This window comes from Urocitellus parryii, chromosome 2 (genome assembly GCF_045843805.1).
Source record: "Urocitellus parryii isolate mUroPar1 chromosome 2, mUroPar1.hap1, whole genome shotgun sequence".
Taxonomy (NCBI): Eukaryota; Metazoa; Chordata; class Mammalia; order Rodentia; family Sciuridae; genus Urocitellus; species Urocitellus parryii.
The window spans coordinates 27,617,959-27,641,907 of NC_135532.1; the positions used below are offsets into that span (position 1 = coordinate 27,617,959).

Below are 23,949 nucleotides of genomic sequence, written 5' to 3' on the forward strand. Positions count from 1 at the left end.
ACATGTAGAAAGAAATGATTTTAAAAACTCAAGTTTCATTATTAAAGGAAACTGGAGTTAAGGAGCTGGGAATGTAGCTCAGTGGAAATGCACGTTTAGCATGCGTCAAAAACTTTTTAAAAAATGGAATGAAGGAAAGGGAAGAAAAGTGGACTTAGAAAATGAGAGTGTTCCTTTCACAAAACTTGAGAACCTCACACAGTCCTGATATAGACTGCACCCAGTCAGTACACCCTAACTCTGTTTTCCTCCCCAGTGCACCACCGAAGATTTCTCTTCCCCCAGCAAAGCTTGAGGCACCATCTCTTCATCTTATTTAGCCAGTGGGCAGGACCCTTCAGCATTATGTTTACACCTCTGGATCGTTACAGTGACAGAAATCATCAGATTACAAGATACCAGTATTGTGCATTAAAGGTAGGGGATGTCTTCTTGCTGAATGGCGTTGGTCAGATCAATGATCTCCATCCTTAAACTAACAGCCATGTCTTGAAAATAAGGGCTGGAGGTGTAGCTTAGTAGTAGAGCACTTGCCTAGTGTGTGTAAAGCCCCTGGGTCCAATCCTTACTATGACAAAAAAATAAATACAGTTAAAGTAAGTAACATGATGTGATCTAATCAAATATAAATGTACATGCAAAAAAATGGACACACACATATAAATACATAGATTGATCTCAGAAACTTCCAAATATACACATTAACACAGGTCAATAGATAAATGTTAATATTCCACCTGGGCTCACATTTAAAGCTCTCACTTTTATCCAGTGTTTCTCCTATCTGAGACCATATGGTTTTGCTTACTTACTCTTTAAGTCATTGCTTTGTCAATTGACTTCCAATCTTAAAAAAAAAAAAAAAAAAAAAAAACAGATTCACCTCAGGTTCAAATCCCCTTTTATTCTTCTCCTTTCCTTAGCACACTGCAAGAAATGTTTCCATACTATGAGGACTTTTCAAAATCAGCAGAAATATGATCCTTATAGCCTAATGTCTTTTAGAAAAGTAACTGCCTATCAGCTCTGTCATATGCACCATAACTGATTCAGGTGAACTTTGAGCTCAGCACGGTTAATGGAAATGATGAACTTGACAGACATCTGGTCCTACCATGTTTAAGTCAGGATCCTCTGTTTCCCCAACCAAAATTTATAGTCTTTTATTTTCTTTAACTTTGATTAGGATCATAATTATTTATTTTGCTGTTTCATAGGTTTTTCAATACAGTACATTAGTCTAATATCTGACATAAAAACAAAATTTGAAGATATAAATATATCTTTTAAGCAGAAATTGTTCGCTTGAAATCATTGAAAGAAAGTTTATTTTACATATTATGAAGTGTTCATTTTGTTTTGAATACTTTTCATCATATAAAGATTTGTTATAATTGTAAAAATCACATAGCTAAATGATAAACTTTTAATGTTTATTTAAAAACCAAGTTTGGAATATGATATTTTTATTGATTTGGCTAAAGAATGCTTTAAAATCTTGGAGGAATAACTGCCTTCATAGGACCTCATCATCTGTACTTCTGGCAGTTACGTCTTATAAAGTCAGCTGGATGTAATACCATTACAGTTCCAGGTTTCATGTCCTTGTTTTATTGTCTTTTATTATCAGGCAATGTCAGCAGTATTGTGTTGTGGCCCTGTTTTCGACAATGTGGGCCTTTCCCCAGATGGATACCTATATAAGTGGCTTGACAACATTCTGGCTTGTCAAGATTTAAGAGTAAGTAGTAGCAAAAATATATTGTTTTTAAATGTCTTTGGGGTTCTGCCTCGTTGAGTTCCTGAACTCTGGAAGCATCATTTACAACACAATTTCCTCCCATGTCAGCTACACTAGTGGGGCTGGAGATGTGGCTCAGCGGTAGCGCGCTCGCCTGGCATGCGTGCGGCCCGGGTTCGATCCTCAGCACCACATACCAACAAAGATGTTGTGTCCGCTGAGAACTAAAAAATAAATATTAAAAAAAAAAAAAAAAAATTCTCTCTCAGCTACACTAGTGAGGGTTTATGTGTTGTTCACATTGCATTATGATACACCAGGATCAAAAACACAGTAGCATTTACCAAAATTGACCATAAACTGGTCATAAAGCAAGTTTCGCATAATTCAGATCATTAAAATGATACAGATTTTGTTATCTATTCATAGTAACATTAAGCTAGTAATGAATAATAAAAAGATAACTTAAAAAATCACTTCCAGATAACCAGTGGTGAAAGAATAAATAACAGTGGAAGCTAGAAAATGTTTTAAACTGAAGAATAATGAATATACTACATACTAAATTTGTGGGCTATAAATAAAGCCTTGCTTAGAAACATATTTGAAATATATTGACTTAGATGCATGTAGGAGAAAGAAAAAAGGCAGATAATCAATGACCTAAGCATCCATCATAGGAAGTTAGAAAAAAAAAATAGCATATCAAACTCAAAATACAACAAAGAAAAGAATAGAGATAACAAAAATTAATGAGAGAGAAAAAATAGTGCTAATGATCATTAAAGTCAAAAATTGAATTTGTTAAGACTAATAAAATTAATAGAGAGCAGATCTGGTCAAGAAAACAGTGAGAGAAGTCTAATGCAAATAGGAGCATTACTACAGATGCGACATAGTAGAAGTAAAAGGGAACATATGAATATCTTGATGCCAATGAACTTGAATTTTAGATTAAGTAGACAAATTCTCAGAAAAACACAACAGAAGAAAATCATTCCTCACTAATGAGGAAAAACTAGCGCAACCAAGAAAAGAATGTTTGACAAAGGTGTCTGTTTAAAAAAATACACCTTTGTAGTAAACATCATGCTTACCAGTTAATATAGAAAGTATTCCCTCTGAGATTAGAATGACCAAGAAAGTCCACCTTTTACCACCTCCATCACTATTGTACTAGAGATCCTAGCCAGTGCATAGGAAAAAAAAAATACAAGAAGTGAAAAAGAAGAAATAAAACTCATTATTCACAAATGATACAGTTAGGTATACAGGAAATCCAAAAGAATCTATAGATTTATTTAGCAAAATTGCTGAATGAAAGGTCAAAATGAAAAAAAAAATCAGTTATATTTCAATATACAGCACTAAGCAATTAGGAAAAAAAATTGTAAATATTATACCATTCATAATAGCATTTTTAATTAGGAACTAACACTAAATACTTAGGAATACATCAAAGAAAAATGTATACAGCCCTTTTACATAGAAATATATAAAGCTTTAATGAGAAAAATTAAAGATCTAATAAATGGTAAAAGGACTATTTTATGAATTAGAAAATTCAATAATATAAAGATGTCAGTTTTCCACCAAAATGATAGAGACATTACAAACCCAGTCAAAACCCTAGTAGGATATTTGTGGCAACTGACATGTTCCTTTTAAAATATATATATGGAAATGTAAAAGACCAAGAAAGGTAAGATAATTTTAAACAACATAAGCAAAGCAAGAGGATTTACTTTAGCAGAAACCAACACTTATCATAAACTTATGGTAGTTAAAACAGTAAATATTGACCTGAAAATAGATAAATATATAAATGAAGTAGAATAGAGAGGCAAGAAATGAATCACATATATTTACATTTTATTTACCTCAAAGGTGGCACTACAGAGGTGTGGGGAAGGGAAGTTTTTTTCAATAAGTGTTTTTATCAACAAGTTATTTGATTAAATAACCATATTTTTTAGAAAATTAGAAAGTGTAATTTGATTCCTTTCTAACACTATATCCAAAACTGCATTATAGTGCCGCAGTCCGGCTGCAGCAAAATAACCATGGTGGGGGTCGGGGGGAGTGACAAGCAACTTGTGTACATTGATACAGCAGGAGTAGGAGCCATTTATTGTAGGACAGGAGCGGTATTTATACATTCCACACAGCTTATCTTAATTAGCATAAACTAGATACATCAGTCACCAATAAGGAATCTCCACACTTAATGGCTCGCTGGCGTTACTTCACAAACCACTCCTCTGGCAATATGCCAGGAGCCATCCAGACTTGTTTACAGACTCTAACATTATAGGTAGATGGTAGATCTAAATGTAACATCTAAAATACTGAAGTTTCTTGAAAATAATATAAAAGAATATCTTCATTCTGGAGTTAGGGTTAGATTTCTTAAACAGGATGCATGAAGTTCTAATTATAAGGAAGGACTAATTAATAACTTTTGTCAAAGCACACCATTACTAATAGAGATGTTTGTAACACATAACTAGGAAGGGATTTTTATCTAGAATATATAAACAACCCCTACAAATAGATATATACAAACTCAATAGAAAAATAAAGGCAACAGAATACAACAGACACTAGTATGGCAGTATGTAAAAACGTGGATGTGTAACCGATGTGATTCTGCAATCTGTATACGGGGTAAAAATGGGAGTTCATAATCCACTTGAATCAAATGTATGAAATATGATATGTCAAGAACTATGTAATGTTTTGAACAACCAATAATAAAAATTTTTAAAAAAGAAATTTAAGCAATTCACAAGAAGTTATCTAAATGTCCAAGAAGCATAAAAAACTCTCCAGCCCATTAACAATCAGGTATCTTAGTCCCTTCAGGCATTTGTAACAAAATACCATAGCTTGAGTGACTAATCAACAATAGAAATTTATTTCTTACTGTTGTGGGGACAAGGGACTCTTAAGATTAAGATGCTGGCAGATTTGGTGTCTAGTAAAGGCCACTTCCTGGTTTTTAGATGGCCATCTTTTTGCTGGATCCTCAGGTGGTCGAAGGAAGTTATGTGGGATTCCTTTTATTAAGATAGTTATCAGATTCATATAAGCACCTAATGGTATGACTCATCACCTCCTGAAGGACTCATCTCTGAATACTATTACATTCAGGTTTAGGATTTAACACATGAACTCTAGTCTGTAGCATCAGGGAAATGCAAATTAAAATCACATGAGACACAAAATTATATACTGTATAACTCCATTAATATAAAGTTGAAAAACTGAAAAAACTGCCCAAACTAATTAATAGTGGTAGAAGTCAGGTAGTGGTTGCATCAGGGAAAGAGAAAGAGGCTATTGAGAGTGCTCAAGAGAGTCTTCAGTGATGTGGTAATATTCTGGTCTGATCTGGTCTTGGGCCCACTTGTGTGTTCAGGATAATTCATCATATACTTATATACTATCTCTATGCATTTTATACTTCAATGTAAAGTTTCTAAAGCACAACAAAAACTTGCTGATTTTCTTTCAAGTCAAACTTAACTTTTTAATGAAAAGTTATCTTCAGATCCTTTGCAGTAGTATCATCAGCTTTTATCTGTTGCAAATTATATAAGGGGGATGGGGACAGCTAGGTTGGAGTTGCTTGTCCATCCAATTAGAATATCATTCCCATCTGGACCCAGACCTTGCAAGTAAACAAACAAGCCAGATTGTTTGATTTCCACTTGGTTGCAACTGGCAAGGAGACTGGATAATTTCAAGAAAAGATGGGAAGATGTTATTTTATGAGGGGGATATAGCCTTGAGGCACCAGGCTTCTCTTGGATGAACGTGCGTGTTCACTGACCTTCCAATATTTTGACAGTAGCTTCAGGAATTTTCAATGAAGTGCTCTATCCAGTGTAGTATTTTTCCATATGAAAGCCTCTGATTACAATGAATCTATTGAGACTATATTTCTTTTTTCTCAAATTTATATTTTAATCAACATATAAAATTGTATTTATCATATACAACATATTTTTAAATATGCAATATGCACGTGATTTACATATATATATTCTGTAATGTTTAAATCTAGTTCCTATGTAGTCACTCATATAGTTATCATTTGGAGCATGAGAAAACTTAATATGCACTCAGCAATTTTCAAAAATATAGTCTATTACTATTAATTGGCATTCTATAGTATATCTTTTGACTTATTCCCACTGAGAGACTATAATCCTTTTTTTTTAAGCATAACTTTGCTTTAGATTTTGGTCTTTTTAAAAATATTTATTTATTTATTTTTTAGTTCTCGGCGGACACAACATCTTTGTTGGTATGTGGTGCTGAGGATCGAACCCGGGCCGCACGCATGCCAGGCGAGCGCGCTACCGCTTGAGCCACATCCCCAGCCCAAGAGACTATAATCCTATTTGAAAGATTGGTAGCTGAGCTTCACACGTATATTTTATAATCAAGACTCATAATCATATTCTGATTTTTTCCTTAAAAGACTTCCTATACATGAAGATTATCTATTTTTGTATTTGATTTAAACCAAATGAATATATTTCTCAGAAATATCTTAAATGCAAAAAAGAAACATTACCAATAACATAACCTTTTCAGGGTTAAAAATTTTAGAATGAGTGTATCCTACATAACAGATTTCCCTAGAGTTAAATTTAGAGTTAATTTAATTTATTACGTGTCAGTTCTGTTTACAACATAAGATCCTCTTAGAAAAGAATATGTGGCATGAAAATTAAACAAAATGAATGCTCTGTCTCCACTTTTGTTTTACCCAATTTATACTGGCTAACCTTAATCTTGTGTCTTTCTTAGAACCTTCTTGCATTAAGTATGAGTAATTGCTTTGTTCTGTGTATTCAGGTTCATCAACTTGGCTGTGAAGTTGTTGTCTTGCTATTGGAACTTAATCCTGATCAAATAAACCTTTTTAATTGGGCCATTGACCGATGCTACACAGGTTCCTACCAACTTGCATCCGGCTGCTTCAAAGCCATAGCAACTGTATGTGGAAGCAGGTATGAAGTTTTGTAATTAGAGGCTGGTGGCAAGTATAGTAAAAGTTGCTGTTCACAATATGAATGATTGAGAGCTGACTGCTTTGCAATTATCTGAGTAGAGAAAATCCTATGAGAATACAAAGTGCCCTACTTGTCCCCAGCAGATAAACTACCCCCTTTAAAATTGAAGTTACATTGATTTCTCTCATTTGATCAGGAGACTGATTTGTTGTTATAGTATCCTTTTGAATTGTTCACAAATTCACAGTGATATGAGAGCTGAATTTGAAAATGATAAAGATACATTTAAGGAGTTAAAGGAATGTCTAGAAATGTCTATGACAGGTATGAACTGTCAGCTCTTCAGCCATCTGTAGACCAAATCAAACCCAGGAAGCAACCTAAGATATTGAAATCTTCTTCAGAAATTGGGCCAGGATAAGGGTGCAGGAAATGACAGAAGGACCTGTGACACCCTAGACTCCATAGATTACACTTTCTTGGGGAGGATTGACTCCAGGACTTCCATCAAGCCAAGAATACACTCTACCTTTGAGTTACACCCCAGCCCTAAGACTAAAACAGTAGCCTTTGTTATATAAATGAGTCATTTAATGAAGTTCTTCAGCACTACAATTCATTGAGGAAAATAATTTTATAGCTGAGATGGAAGGGTTAATAAAGAGCCTCCAGATCACAAATCCCTAAGGAAGAATTTGTAACTTAGAAAATTTAAGAGAATGCAATTCAAGTTTATTTTTGAAAAGACTCACGTAGAACATCAATTTTCTTTTTTAAATTAAATTTTGCATTTTAAATAGCCATCTTGAACTAATGGATCAAGGGAATAAAAGTGAATTAGCTTTAAATTTCAACCTATTATGGATCTAAATTAATAAGAACAGTATTTTAGAAGACATCTACTTTCAATGAACCCAAAATGAGCATGATATTTAAAGAGACAGATTTCTCTTAAAATTCTTTTTCTTTAAAAAAAATAGATAACTTTTCATGTCTAAAGATTTTACTGTCCATAATCTTGAGTAGCAGAATTATTATTTTATATATATATTATCCTCCATAAAACTTATAGCATGTGACAGTAACCTCCACTGTCTGATTTCCTATCAAATTTTATTTCTTGATATAAGAATTACTAAAAATGATATCTACCAGACATTGCCAAAATAACATTGTTACAAAAAAAATTCTTTAGTGTTTTTTTTTTTTTTTTGCGTATTTCAGGGTTCTAAAAGTAAAGTTTCATTTACATGATTCTCAGATTTTTTAAAATTGTACTTCAATCTGAGACTGAGAACTCTTTGATTAAAAGAAGGAAAAAAAGAACAGTGCCAGCTGATGATTAGCTCCGTGGTCTGAAAGGGCAGGGAAACAGCCCAGAACAGGTTTCCTCCCTTCACTGCCATTTTCCCAACAGTCTTGATATGAACTATCATAAGTCAAATTTATTTCACTGCAAAGCCATCTCAAAAATACCACACCACATGCCTCTGACTAAATCTAGGTATTTTTTCCTTAGGGGACACAAAGCAATGCTTCATGAATTTATCAAGATAGTCTCAACCTCAGCAATACTCCTGGTTATTGGCTCATAAAACCCTGTGTTACTGGTAGATGTTTGAAGACATCATCCTCAACTGTTTTGTCTCTCAGACCATTCAGACCACAAGACAGTTTCAGAATTTAAGGAGCTGGCTCTCCTCCCTTTCTAAATTCATTCTTTCTCCATAAATTCTCCTGGTAGTCTAGACAGGCTCCAGAGGGGCTGAAGCAATCTTTGTGCTCATGTTTTCAGCATTTCTTTCTTTTCAAGAGCAGTTCTGGTGTTTCCAGCTTTTGCTTTGTTTCTCTAAGTTTGCTTCTGAGATAAGCTATTTGCCTTATCTTATGAAGTATGTTCCCAAAAAGTCTTATACAAACTGAGTCATATTTTAAATTTCTCAAGTTCTCTGTGTAGTAACTCCTACATGTCATCTTCTAAAGCAAAGAATCCTTGTAAAATAAATAATTACCCCCTCCTCTTCCACTGAGGATGATCATAGGCCGGATTGATTTTTAGAAGAATATTGAAGTTTCATTTATTAAGGTTCAGTAACAATTGTCTTTTTATGTGTTTTTTTTCTTTTCATTGATTCTTTTTAATTATGTATAACATCAGGATTTATTTTGATATAATTATAAAAGCATGGAATATAATTGGTTCTAATTCAGTTTCCTGTACCTCTTCTTTCCCTTCCCTCCCCCCACCCCCGTTCCCTTCCCGCTGATCTTTCTGCTATTTACTTATAGGGGTTTTTATTAATGTCTTTACACCATAGTGAGATTCACTGTGGTGTATTCATATATGTACATAGGAAAGTTTGCTCAGAGTCTTTCCACTGTTCTTCCTCACACTGTCCCTCCTCCCTCCCCTTCCTCTCTCTCTCCCCCACCTTATTTTGGACTAGTTTCCTCATATCAGGGGAAACATCAGACCTTAGACTTCTGGGGTCTGGCTTATTTCACTTAGCATGATAGTCTCCAGTTCCATCCATTTACCATCAAATGCCATAATTTCATTCTTCTTTATGGCTGAATAATGACTGACTTTAAAATACCTAAAAGACTGAATTTTTTTTAAATCCTCTTGTCAGTTTCAGTTTTCTACCTTGAGTTTTTGAAGAGGAAATTAGCCATTTTGCATAGTTAAATTTATCAATGCCTGTATTCATTAGCTGTGATAATGAGTGGGAAATCAGTTCTCCACATTGATTGTTTTAGTTTCTTTACTAGAAGTAGAAGTAGGTGTGTATGTGTTTGTGTGTCCACTGTGAACTTACGGTCTCCAGTCAAAACAGTAAAGCTGTGGGCTGGGGCTGGGGCTCAGTGGCAGAGCACTTGCCTGGAATGTGTGAGGCACTGTGTTCGATCCTCAGCACCACATAAAAATAAATAAAATAAAGACATTGTGTCCATGTATAACTAAAAAAAAAAAAAAAAATTAAGAAAAAAAACAGTAAAGCTGTGCTGTGCTATGACTCTGGCGATATTGAAAATAGGACCAGGAGAAGTGAAGACAAACGTGATGGTAGAAGTGACAATATGAATTCTGAAGAATTTTTTCCAAAATATGTGTGAATATTTGATTAAGCTATGAAGTGCAGCTTAGTACTATAATTTAGCACAAAAGAAAATAGCTGACCTGTCAGGCAGTTTTAATTCCAATAACTCATTAGCTTCTGTGCACGGACTTATTAACTTTCCCCTCAAGTGCAAATGAGACCAGTGTGCAACAGATGGGAAACATGTGCACGACCAAAAGGCTTTCTGTGGTTGTGGGTCAAGGTGAACACACTGCTCTACGTGGGCACAGGCCATTTCCAGTTGTGGCTTAACTCATCAGAGTTCGCTCTTCACATGCCACTACTTGAGAATTCCGCTGTTCTTATTTTGGTCCTCCAACATAATCTGGGGTCCATTTTGTCATTGTTTTGCCTTATCTTTAATTCTTTCCTAATTTTAATTGAACCTAGAAAACTTGAATTCTAAAAAGCAAATGCCCATTTCTTAAGGGAATAACGTCTATCTATTAAAAAGAATCCAAATGGGGCTGGGGTTGTGGCTCAGTGGTACAGCGCTCGCCTCGCACGTGCGAGATCCTGGGTTCGATCCTCAGCACCACATACAAAAATAAGCAACTAGTGAAACAAAGCTGTTGTGTCCAACTACAACTAAAAGAAAAAGAAAGAAAAGGAAAACAAGTTCAGCTTATGATTCACAAATGCCAATCACACTTCTAACAAATGATGAGTAGCCTCATTTGGCTAGGTCTGCCAGCTGGAATATTTCAGGAGAGCACAGAGTTTGGCAAATCCAGCTCTCAAAACTATCTTGGATTCAAATCCTCCCTCTGCCTCTAATCATGCTGTGTGCACTTGAGCAAGCTACTATAAATGCTTACTCGTTTATGAAATAGGAGTGATAATAGAGTAAGAATTATATAAAATCTGATCTCTTGGTCTCAAGCCTTGTACATAGGAAGCACTCTATCAACACTGTTATTAGTCACTGGCTGTTAGAGGAGCAAAGTGAGAAGGGATCCCCTCTACCAACTAGTTATCTCTGTTTCTCTTCAGAATGCCTCAAAGCCATCCCGAGCTTTGCTACATAGTTCTAAATGGCCAAACCAGTTGGCATTACCCAAATTTTTCAAAATTTCTCTTATCTACATAGTTTTATATCTCGTTTAACTTCTTTCCTCATATATACCTTTTACTTTAATTTTATCATCTATTTGTATCCCATATAATCACAGCTGTTTATTTATTTTACCCTCTGACCATGTTGAATAACTAATACTGAACCTAGAAGATTCCATTTCTAAACTTATTTTAAACATATAGGTATAGATGTTTTATTGTGCCTGTTTGCTCTTTGAAATCTTTCTGATGTATTCCTTCTCTGGGTTTCTTCCATTTCTTGAATCTATTATTCCTTTCAGTGTTTTTCTGCATGAATTCCATATGTCTGTCTTAAGCAACTCAGTGAGTGCCCTAATTATATGTCAAATGCATGGCCCTGCATAAGAGGGAGGCTTTGTCTACCTCCTTCCTGCCTCTAAATCCCCAGTGACCCAACAGTACTTCCCTGTGCTTCTTGATATATCAATATTTTTGTGTGGAATCTCAGTGTTGCAAGGCAGAGCTATAGGTGACATGGGTCTACTGCTGGGGGACTTGGAGGGAGTTTCCTTTCTGCTTCCACAGTGAGAAAGGTGTGTCTCCAGATGCTGCAGTTTGTAAGAATTCCAATTAGTCCGCCTATGGAGTGCACTATTGCCAGCAGTCTAGGAGGCCAATAATGCTGGAATTCTTTAGAGTCAAACATATTTGAACTCACAGAGAGCTCAGAAGTAAGGGATTCTCCATGACCTCAGGCAAGTATTTAACTTCTTTAAGCCTTTCAAGCTTTTTGTGAAGATCAAATAACAAGCTAGGTCAAAGCCATGGCCCAGTACCTGGCACAAAGTAAGCAGCATATCATGACATAAACATTAGGCACTGTTCATCATTCTTACCACCCCTGTCCATTCTCACTCCACATCTGTGAGCCTTCCCCCGGTTCCCATCAGACACATCAATTTTATGCTGTGTTCATTTAAAGATCAAACGGGCTGGGGGTGTAGAGGAAAGAGTGCATGTGTAGCATCCCAATACCAAAGGAAAAAAAAAAAAGTTCTAGAAAAATACTTGTTTTAAAGTAATTATTTTTGAAAGACAGGATGTATCGGCATCTGCCAAAAATTTAAATGTGCCCTTTGGTCCTCCATGACCTCTTCTAGAAATCTTTTTCAAAGAAATATTTGCACATTGGGTATTTGTGGCACTATAATAATGGAAAATTGAAAAGAGATTTAATGTCTGTCATTATCAGAGATGAGATTCCCCAGGAAAGAGATTCTGAAATGGGAATTCGGTTCTTAGTGGTGGAGATTTTATTAAAGGTGCCCTTAGGACCCATGACTATGGGGAAGTGAAGGACATAGGACTTAGCAGAGTTGAGAACCACAGGGACTGCTGCTGGGTAGCAGGCATGACCTTGGCCTAGGAGAATCTCCTGGGCTGAGAGCAGTGTTCAGAGAATAATTCAGCTCAGGAATATCGGCTGCCAACTCTTTGGTGGAGGATGGAGTGCCTCCACCTAAAATGATACTCAACACAGCATCCACTGTGACAATGGGTACTTATGGTATCTCTGTACTGGGTAACACTATGCAGCTGTTAAGACTTAAGTGAACCATGATTCAGTGACAAAACAGACCATCAAAAATATAGCAGCATATTCACATTCATATTTAAAATGCTGTGCACTGGGGATATTTCAATGTATACATTTGTGATATATATATGTGTGTGTGTGTGTAATATATATACTATATATGTATATAACTAGAAAGGAGTCGAAACATTAACAGTAATTGTCTCTGATGTAGGAACAGCAGGGGGTAGAGGAGAAGGAAGAGATGGATTTATTTCTGTATTTTATTTTATTCACCTATCTAAGGCCAGCACCAACTTGCCAGCCGTGCAAGTGCCCCATCTTCAGACAGGATCCCTCAGTCCTTTGTGTTACTTGAATTATTTAGAAGGAAGATGTATTCAGAACCTTTTTCATGTGCTTAACCAATTCTCACTGTAAATTCTTGTTGAAGATGTTGTAAAATGGGATTCCTCCAGAGTGGAACTAGGTCTTTCTAAAAGGCCGATTTCTCTAAACAGAACTTCTAAGACAGTGTAATTATATAGATTCCAAAAAGGAGCCCACAGGAAAAACAGTCATGCTTTTCACTTCCTGACTCTCTTTTGCTTTCTGAAGGTTGCCCCAAAATAAATACCAGTCACCCACCTTTTGATAGAGACTACATTCTAGTCACTAATTTTTCAACTTACCGGGAATTTTCTATTTATAACCTCTTTTCCACAATAAACTAAGGCAATGTATATAGGGAAAAGAGGCCATCTTAAATAACACTATGTAGCAAAGAGAAAACAGATTTGATTTCCACATCCTGCTTGTTTATACTGCTGATCGCCCATCACCTGTTCTCTGTGCTCCTATTCCCCCCAGCTCCCACCCCACAGGTACAATTGCCAGATCTTCCTGATGTTGTCTCCTTAGTGTTTTTTGGATGTAGCTCTTTCCTGGCTCTACTGTCCCTGCCCCAGTTCCACCCCTCGTCATTCTGTATGTGGATTCTCAGAACAGCTTCCACTCGTGGCCCTAAACTCCATGCTCCACAAAACATCCAGGGTGATTTTTTTTTTATAAATGAGCACCGTTCCCTCCCTCCCTAACTGTGAATCCTGTGGTGATGCTCTTCACCTTTTAGGGTAAAGTTGGCTGGTCATCTTTGGCACCTACCTGCTGCCCTAGCCTCATCCCCTCCTTTTCCTCTACTTAATTTCCTTGTTCAGTCCACGGCACATAGATTCTTTCCCCTTACAGAAGGGGTCTTGCTGTTTCATTCTTGTGATCCTTCAAAATGCTTTTTTCTCTGCCTAGTTCCATCCCTTCCGTGGACTTCTTGAGGTGCTTCAACACGTGGTTTCCTTGTTTTCACCTCAGAAAAGCCTTTCCCAACCCATAGCGGACGTAGGTGTTCCTCATCGGGATTCTTGTAACATGCGGTGGGTTCAGCCACCATGGCGCTCATTAGAACCACACTGTACGGTTTGTCCTCCCAATTAAGCTGCAGTCCAGCCGCTCTAGCTTCCCAATTATCAGTGCTTTGCACATTGCTCCTAATCATTATTTGGATTAGATGGATCAAATGAAAATCTTCATTCAACGGGCTATTGAGAAATTTAGTACACATGACCTCTTCTGTCCTTTCCATGATGTTTGGTTTGCATTAAAGTGTATCTGCATCAGAGAGAGTTCTGTGTGCTTTTGTCCTGTTGCTTTGTCACAACGTTCCACTTAGTACAGGAAGAATCATTTTCCTTCATTGACTAATACATGGCAAAAGGAGGAGGCTGAAACCAGCCAAAGGGGCAAGGAGTGTCAGTACACGTGATTCAAGCCAGTGTGGCATGTAAAATTGTGAGAGAGAATGACCCATCAGGATTTCTAGCCAGGCTGCCTTACAGACTATGCTGTGTTCTTGTTTTTAGGAACTATCCCTTCGACATAGTGACGTTGTTAAACCTCGTTCTATTCAAGGCTTCTGACACCAACAGAGAGATTTATGAAATCTCCATGCAGCTCATGCAGGCACGTATCATTTTTCTGGCATGGAAAATTTTTATCCTTGAGGATAGAACATGTTTGTTTCTGTGAATCACTGGTGGATGTAAAGAGTGAAAATATATATATATATATATATATATAGTTATGTAAACATCATAATTAACTGATAGCTCCACCTTTAATCCTGTCTTCAGATAGGCATTAGTCAGTTGTTACAACTTTTATTAAATGCTCCTGAGATGTCCAGCTAATGCTTTTCTCATACTGTTTCTTAAACTTTCTTTTTATAGATTCTTGAAGCAAAGCTTTTTGTATACTCTAAGAAAGTCTCTGAACAAAGACCCGGCAGTATTCTGTACGGAACGCACGGACCATTGCCACCCCTATACAGTGTGTCACTCACCCTCCTGTCCTCCGAACTGGCCAGGATGTACCCCGAGCTCACTCTTCCACTGTTCTCAGGTACTGTGCGACAGTCTAGAGTGACATGTGATCCTTCCTTCTGTTCTAATTCTAGGGTAATTTTATCATCAATATTATCGATGCTAAATTTGTAGATCAGAATTGCTTTAGGCCAAATCCAGCTATATATAAAAATAAATTCTAGAATTTTTTTAAACATAATTATCTGTAAAACAATATAGTTATAAATGTACACACATGACAAATGCAAAGATGCTCAGATTGTTTTTAAAAAAAACTTCTACATGCATTATATATGTGCGTTTCCCAAAGAAATGAAATATAGGCAGTATAACGTATAATACCTACAGTCACTTTTAATTGCTGTGAGATGTTTGTTGGGAGTAGTGATAGTGGTGGTGTTTTGAAGCTAGCATGTTCTATATTCAAAAGTTGAGGGGCTAGGGTTGTGGCTCAGCTTGGTAGAGTGCTCACCTAGCACATGTGCAGCACTGGGTTCAATCCTCAGCACCACATTAAAAAAATAAATAAATACATAAAGGTATTGTGTCCAACTACAACTAAATATATATGTTTTTGTATATATATATAATATATATATACATATACATATATGTATATTTTTTTTAAGTTGAGAGTTTAATTTTTGGCACTTTTTTAAAGTTACATATGACACTAGAATGTATTTTGGCAGAATATACATATATAAAGTATAACTTATTCAATTAGGTTTCTGCTCTTGTACATGATGTGGAGTTACTCTAGTCATGTATACAAACACAAGGCTAGGAAAGTTATGACCAATTAATTATAATGTCTTTTCTATTCCCCTCCCCACTCTTGTCCCTCTGTTACCCTTTGTCTAGTCCAGTCTATTTCTATTCTTCCCCTCCCCAGCCTCCCTTGTTTTGGGTTAGCATCCACAAATCAGGGAGAACATTTGGGCTTTAGTTTTAGGGCATTGGCTTATTTCACTTAGCATGATATTCTCTAGTTCCATCCATTCACTGACAAATGCCATAATTTCATTCTTCTTTATGGCTGAGTAATAGTTCACTGTATATATATTCCGCATTTTCTTTATCCATTCATTCATTGGAGGATAACTAGGTTGTTTCCATAGCTTGGCTATTGTGAGTTGAGCTGCTGTGTACATGGATGTGGCTCTTTTTGAGTCTTTTGGGTATAGACTGAGGAGTGATATAGCTGAGTCAAATGGTAGTTCTATTCCAAGTTTTCTAAGGAATCTCCATACTACTTTCCACAGAGTTGCATCAGTTTGCAGTCCCACCAGCATTGTATGAGAGTACCTTTCTCCCCACATCCTCTGCAACATTTATTGTTGCTTGTATTCTTTATAATTGCCATTCTAACTAAAGTGAGATGGAATCTCAGTCTAGTTTTAATTTGCATTTCTCTAATTGCTAGAGATGTTGGATATTTTTTCATATATTTTTCGACCATTTGTATTTCTTCTGTTCAGTTCCTTTGACTTTGGGCACACTTTTATAAGCAATCTTCACAAATAACTTTTATGAGAGTTCAAGAATTGCATTTGCCAGTTCACTTTTTGCCTAAGCTCACGTGACACCTTGACGAGAGGCAACGCTCACATTCATCCTTGTTTTACACCTGCATCTCCACTGCCTTGGCGCAGCCCCTCCTTGGTCCTCTCCTCACTCTACACCCCCGGGTCCAGCGCCTCCTTCATGCTCCACTATGCGAATCTAGATTTATACAGCATTTCTCAGCTCACACTTCTCTGCCCAGTCGTCCTAAAGATAGTTGCTGTAAGAGACCGTTTCCATCTGTTGAACAGTGAACCTGTGCCAGGCTGTGTCCGAGGCACTGTATTTATCACTTCATCTTTACAACCACTAGTGTAGTGGAGTAGTTAAACAGAGGCTCTGGAGTTGGATCCCCTGGCCCTGCCATTCCCTAGCTAGTTGGCCTTGGGCAAGTCACAGAACCGCTAAACTCTGCTTCCTTATCTGAAATACTAAGAACTACATGGTAGGGTGTGCGGTTTAAAATAAGCTAATGAAAACCAGGTACCTGGCCTAGCCCTAGCTGGCATTGTCACCCCCCACCACCACTACCATCATTCTTGTTTTACAGGGGAAAACTAATACTTAAAAGATTAAAATACAGGGCTGGGGATGTGGCTCAAGCGGTAATGCGCTCGCCTGGCATGCGTGCGGCCCGGGTTCGATCCTCAGCACCACATACAAACAAAGATGTTGTGTCCGCTGAAAACTAAAAAATAAAATATTAAAATTTTTAAAAAAAAGATTAAAATAAGGCTGGGGCGGGGGCTCAGGGGTAGAGCGCTTGCCTAGCACATGCGAGGCCCTGGGTTCTATCCTCTGCACCACATATAAATAAATAAAATAAAGGTATGTGTCCAACTACAACTACAAAATAAATATTTTTAAAAAGAGATTAAAATAATTTGCTCAGGATGATATAGGTAGGAAATTGCCAAAACATAATTAAATCTAGTTCTGTCTTCCTCCAAAGTCAGGGCTATAAATTGCTGTCTTAGAAAACCACCTTCTCCTAACACTTGCTTTTCACCTTTCCATCCAAGAACGCATCTACTCTCACTTCACCTTTGACCAACACGCCAGGCCCTCTCTGAAGTCCTTGCTTCTATGTATGCTTTTTCCTTCTCTAAGAATAGAATGGGCATTCTCCCTCTCTCCCTAACTTCCAGAATTCCTTAAAATCTAACTTATAATCTACCTCTTCAGTGCACACCTCACCATCATTTCCTTGAGGTAGAGTTAGTCACACCTTGTCTAGTACCTGAAACAGTGGAAGACTCAACAAAAAACTTACTAAGCCTACTAAATTTATCTAGTAAATAAACTCTCTTGTCAGAAAACTACAGTTTATTTTGATCCACTTCAGCCAGGATTGGAGCAATGCCTGGCCTGTGTGCTGTGTGCACTCTTGTCTGGGTCCTGGGAGTACAGAGGAACATAAAGCAGTCTCTCCCATGGAAGGTGCAGTCTAGTAATAAAGATAGATGTGCAATCGTGATTATGACACGGTGTGGCAAATGCAGGTTTATTCAAGAGTATGTTCAATGTCTGAGATGGAGGTGGAAGCTGTGGGAGGCATCGGTGGTCAGGCCAGCAGTATCAGGAAAGACTTCCCAGAGGCGCAGATGTCTGAGCTTCAGTTTGAAAGAACTGTGCAAAGCAGACAGTAGTCAATGGGCACCACAGAGACAAACAGTGTATGGTTTGGCTTAGAGCAGTAAGACAGCATGATGCATTTGGGAGGTCATGTAGAGTTCAGTGTGGCTAACAATGTGCAGAAAAGGGAAAAAGCTAGACACGGCCTTAGGCAGAGCAGGAGGCAGGAGCCAAGTCCTCAAAGGCTTTATATTATCCGCTGAGGAGTTTGAAGGCCCACATTCTCTGGACCCCCTCAGAGCCCTTTGAACAGAGAGGGCGTCCAAGCCAGCTGCTCAGGTTCTGAAAGCCACTGATGAGTTTCAAACAAGAAGAGGGCTTGACAAGATCAGCATGCGTTTCAGAAAGACAAGCTGCGATGTGGAGGGTGGATTAGAAAGCGTCCAATCAGAAATGATGACAGTAGCCCCAGGAGGAAATGAAACATGTAAGATCGAGCTAAGACAGGCCCGTGAGAATGCAGGGAGAGCCTGGCATGAGGCCTGTGGCCACTCTCCCAGGGAGCCAGTACGGGAGGGTCCCAAGGTTTAGGACAAAGCAGAGATCATGAGTGCAGCCTGGGACGTTGGGTGTTGGCCGCTGCCAGACGTCCCCAGGTGTGCGCAGGCTGGAGTCAGGAGAAGGCAGCACCAGTCACTCTTGGAAGGCAGAAGGGCTGGAGCCAAGAGCACAGGTGAGATCAGGAACGGAGAGAGCATGGAGTGAAAGGAAGGACCTGGCTTTGGCAGATTGGGCAAGGGGCAGAGAGGAATGGAGGTGAGTTCAGAGAAGACAGATAATACCTAGGGGGTGAGTTTCATGGAAACCTAAGAAATGAGGATTTAGGAGGAAGGAATGAACCGTCCACAGCCTCCAACAGCATAGAGATCACAGAAGATGAGGTCTAAAAGCCGTCTTCCGTCTGGCAGGCTGGCACGGACCTGAAATCTCAGGGACTAGGAAGCTTGAAGCAGGAGGATGGCAAGTTCAAGGCCAGCCTCCGCAACTTAGCAAGCCCCTGTCTCAAAAAGAAAAATAAATTTTTTAAAAAAGAACTAGGGCTATAGCTCAGTGATAAAGTGTTCCTGGGTTCAATTCCCAGTACCAAAAAATAAAAAGGATAAGCCCTCAGGGCTTCATGATTCATTGGTAACTGTGGATAGTTCCCACGGGAGGTGGCAGCAGGAACCAGACTGCAGTGGTGTGTGGCAGAGAAAAGGGAAAACAGAGACCGGAGGGGGTGGGGGGGATGCAGTAACAAGGGGGCGGGTGTTAAGGATGAGAAGAAGAAGCTGGTAAAGTAGGAGACGGTGACAGATAAAGAGGGACCGGCATGCCTACATTTTCTTCATGAATTGGGCTATTTGATTTATGAAGAATTTTCGAAAATAACATGAAAAAACTAAGAGGGCACAACAGATTCCTCTTGTCTTTCCTCCCAGTACTATTATAAACCCTGTGGTGCGGTCCTGCTTGCTTGTAATTTCAGGTGACCTAATTATTCATAAGCAGCTAGACCCCTCCCAGGCCCCTCCCAGAGGAGCCGGGAAACACACATACCATCCCACTGACATCACTACACATTTTATTTAGATTGTTTTGGGAGGAATAACCAAGGACTTGTTCCCATGGCTATGGCTTTTTTTTTTTTTTTTTTTTTCAAAAACTTGTCTACCACCCAGGTGCTGATCTAGACTGCGAATACCGCAGACTTCCCTACCCTCTTGGACTCTGTGTCCCGCAGACAAAATGCAATAAAGATGATAAATAAGCAGATTATGTATTACGTTAGAAGGCCATGCTTGCGGCTAAAAGTCTGTAGATTTTTATACCCTGTAAAAAAAGATCGGTTTAGGGCTGGGGTTGTGGCTCAGTGGAAGAGCTCTCACCTAGCACGTGCGAGGCCCTGGGTTCGATCCTCAGCACCACATAAAAATAAATAAATAAAGGCATTGTGTCCAACTACAACTGAAAGACAAATTTTAAAAAAAAAGATAGGTGTAAAGATAGATATTTTTTTAATTGCTAAGCACCTTGGTACATGTCTGTAATCCCAGCTACTCAGGAAGCTGAGGCAGGAGGATCACAAGCCAGCCTCCTGAGGCCAGCCTCAGCAACTTGGAGGCCTTCAATAAATAAATAAGTAAATCATAAATAAACAAGTCCATATACAAAAATAAAATAGGTATTTTTCAATGATACTTTTTCTCTGATTGGATTTTTCCCCTCTCCAAAATACCGGTCTTTTCTAGTGGAGCTTAAGTAGTTCTGCCATAAAACTGTCCTGAATCTTTGCAACCAGCTGTCATTTTCCTCCACTAAACCCTCAAAGTTTAGTGCCTTTCTGAAGTCATTTGTCACTTTCTCCCTTGCCATAGAGTTACTTGCTGGCATAGTATCAGAGTCTCCTTCCCGGGATCAGGAACCATGATTCTAGTCTTGGCAGTCTCCATCATGCCTAGAATAGAGGCTCATACTAGAAAATGCCCAGTACATGGGAATAAAGGAACTCACTCGTTGGACAAGACTCTAAGTCTGTATCGTCATAGTCCATAGCATCAGATGTGATACCTAAGCTTGAAACTAAGGATGTTTTGGATTTTTTTTTTGGGGGGGGGGGGCGGCGGGTAGGTACTGGGCATGAAACTCAGGAACACTTGACCACTGAGCCACATCCCCAGCCCTATTTTTGTATTTTATTTAGAGACAGGCTCTCACAGAGTTGCTTAGCACCTCGTTGTTGCTGAGGCTGGCTTTGAACTCACCATCCTCCCGCCTCAGCCTCCAGAACCGCTGGGATTACAGGCATGCGCCACCACACCCAGTCATTTTGAGATTTTAATCCATATAAAACAGCAGCTTTGTGCTGTCTGATTATTGTGGCACATTCTTCTTCTTCAAAATGGAAAATAATAATTTTAGTTGGAGGAAAAGGGCCAAGTCAATTAGAGTTGCCATTTGAGGGATCTAGTGTGTTATCTTGGTGTCATTCCTGCCATCTGTGTCGTTCCATTCAGCAGTCATGAGCGCTGCCGGCAAGGTTGTGTCACACTGGATCACAGCACTTGCACAAGACCAGGCTTGCCAGCTTCCTCCTTTGGATAAAGCTATTTCTTGGAGACAAGCGGAGCCTCGTGCATAAACATAAAGCTGTGCTTCTTTCTCTGTGGACTGCTTATTCAGATTATAAAATTAAATGCTGCCAGCAGTGAAACAGTGCAGACATGTCAACAGAGAGAATGATGGGGAAGTGGCCCAGCTGGAGGAGGAGCTTTTGACCTTGGTGCACCTTGTTCCCAAGGTGAAGTGCAGCCCTTGTCAGGCACCTTCCATGCTCTGGGCATTTTTCAGGTAGACTCCCCAAGCTGGGTTTCTTCCTCTTGGGGGTCCACATCTCACTTTTTAACAATTGATGTTTCATGGAAGACACTTTGTAAGTCACTGGGTTATTGGAAAGAGAATGATCACTGTCAGAATAACCCTAATCACCACTGGTCAGGGGCCTGCTGGTGTCAGGCACTGTGCTGAGCCGGCTATATACGTGCTGAGTGTATCTTCTAGTCTTCACAACAGTCCCGTGTGTGCAAGGGGGGCCCCGTTGTACACATGAGTAAACTGGAGAGCAGAGAGGTTGGATTACTAGCCGAGAGTCATGGGCGGCTATTAACGCAGTGGAACTAGAACCCAAATACACATCCTTCTGCCTCCAGGTCCCTTGTTTGTCCAAGGGACAAATAAGCCCTCTTCCACTAGCAGTGAACTTGAACTCCTGAGGCCTCCCATCTCACTCCATTTTTACCAAGCCTGTCCTGTCCCCATGGTGCAGTGCCACTTTCCCACACAGAGCAACAGACATGAAATGACAGGTGTGAGAACAAGCTTTGTTGTTGTTTTTTTTTTTTTTTTCATTTTTGTCACCTTGGGGAGCTATTGTATGTGCACATGTTTTCTGTAAATGGAAAGCATTGTTTAATCATGAAGATGGTGTTCATATTTTAATTTGTTTGGTGGAGTAATAACATAACGGCTCTCCACCGCAATTCTCTTTAGAGGTAAGCCAGCGGTTCCCCACGACACACCCAAACGGGCGTCAGATCATGCTCACCTACCTGCTGCCCTGGCTGCACAACATCGAGCTGGTGGACAGCAGGCTCCTCCTCCCTGGGTCAAGCCCCAGCAGCCCCGAGGACGAAGTCAAGGACCGAGAAGGAGAAGTGACAGCCCCTCATGGGCTGAAAGGAAATGGCTGGGGCTCTCCAGAAGCCACATCACTGGTCCTCAATAACCTCATGTACATGACGGCCAAGGTAAACTCAAGTCACATGGCTCCATCTTCAGAAAAAGCAAACCCTTGTGCAAACCTATTTATCCTTTAAAAATCACCCAGAAGGAATGGACAGTGGTGCTGGCCACACAAGAGCATAAATGATGTCACTAAACTCCACACATTAAAATGATACATTGAGGGCTGGGGAAGATAGCTCTGTGGTAGAGAGTTTGCCTAACATATGGGAAGCCCTGGGTTCAGTCCCCAGCATCACACACACAAAAACCAAGGTTATAATGGCAAACTTTATATTTTACTGCAATTGAAAAAATAATAAGAAGCCTAACATTTTTTAAAGTTGATGTCCGTAGGTATTGGAGGTGAATGACTTCTGCTTTATCAATTTCTCTCCCCTGGAAAACAAATGACATCTTTCTGATAAACAGCCGTTTCCCTTTCTTACTATTTTTGAGATGGCCATGACCTTCAAAACCACTTTGCCTCCAATGTTCTTCCCACGTACGTCACTGGGCTGTTTCTTATTTTGTTTGTTACAGTATGGAGATGAAGTTCCTGGGCCAGAAATGGAAAATGCCTGGAATGCGCTCGCCAACAACGAGAAATGGAGCAACAACCTGAGGATCACACTGCAGTTCCTGATCAGCCTGTGCGGGGTTAGCAGTGACACGGTTCTCCTACCCTACGTAAGTGTGTCTCGGGCTCTCGGGAGGCATCATTCCTGCTGGGGCTTCCATGTACAGTTTGCGAGCCAAAATGTGCTCCCGGCTCCAACTAAAATAGAAATGTGCAGTTTTGCCCGTCACACTCATCTCCTGAGAGCTCTTCCAGATACTTTATGAAAGTTCCTTTAGCCCACAAGACACAGGCCACACATGCCAGTGACAACTGTCATCCCCTCACTCTAAGCCTTGGGACACAGACCTGTGAATTAAGGAGCAAATATTTTTCTAACAGTTACCAAAAGCTGCCTTCTACAGACGTTAGTGCCAGCATGTGAGAGACACTGGGTGCTCTCAAAACAGAATTAAAATACAGAGAATCCTGGTTTTTCTCTTCAAATTCAGGTGGTAGGAGAGAGAAACAAGTAAAGCTGTCTGATACTTGCTATTTATATCAGAAGGAGATGGGATCAACAGAAGGACAGCATTTTAAAATGCAAGCTCACTCCGCATTTCCATACCGGTTGCTTTTGCAAGAGAGTTGATTTCTTCCTGCAGTTTGACTCATATAAGCCTCGTAACAGCACACTCGCTTCAGGCTGGACCATGAGGTCTACAGCAATGCAGAGCATTGAATCCAGAGATTTCTTTAAGATTTTAAACTACACTGGGCATGGTGGCACTCGCCTATAATCCTAGCCATTCTGGAGCCTGATGCAGGAGGATTGCAAATTCAAGGCCAGCTAAAAGTCATTTGTTTCTAGGGGAGAGGAAAATAGAAAGGGACCAGATTCCTTTTTAAACAAAAATAACTAGCAATTTTCCCCCCACCCCACCCCCCACGGTTTGTATAAATAAAATTCTTTCTGAAGATAGGACCTTTGATGGCAAGTTGGAAGCT

The 23,949-nt window shown here is 39.2% G+C and overlaps 1 protein-coding gene across 3 annotated transcripts in view; it reads left to right on the plus strand.

The window, feature by feature from the left end:
• Fry (FRY microtubule binding protein) overlaps nt 1–23,949 on the plus strand; it is a 406,369-nt gene that overhangs the window by 307,706 nt on the left and 74,714 nt on the right. For all 3 annotated transcript variants that reach the window (XM_077795147.1, XM_026414538.2, XM_026414540.2), the window contains 7 exons: nt 257–417; nt 1,631–1,741; nt 6,611–6,765; nt 14,421–14,520; nt 14,787–14,958; nt 22,152–22,408; nt 22,926–23,072. In XM_077795147.1, coding sequence (XP_077651273.1) covers nt 257–417; nt 1,631–1,741; nt 6,611–6,765; nt 14,421–14,520; nt 14,787–14,958; nt 22,152–22,408; nt 22,926–23,072 — 1,103 coding nt within the window. The remainder of the gene's footprint in view (nt 1–256; nt 418–1,630; nt 1,742–6,610; nt 6,766–14,420; nt 14,521–14,786; nt 14,959–22,151; nt 22,409–22,925; nt 23,073–23,949) is intronic.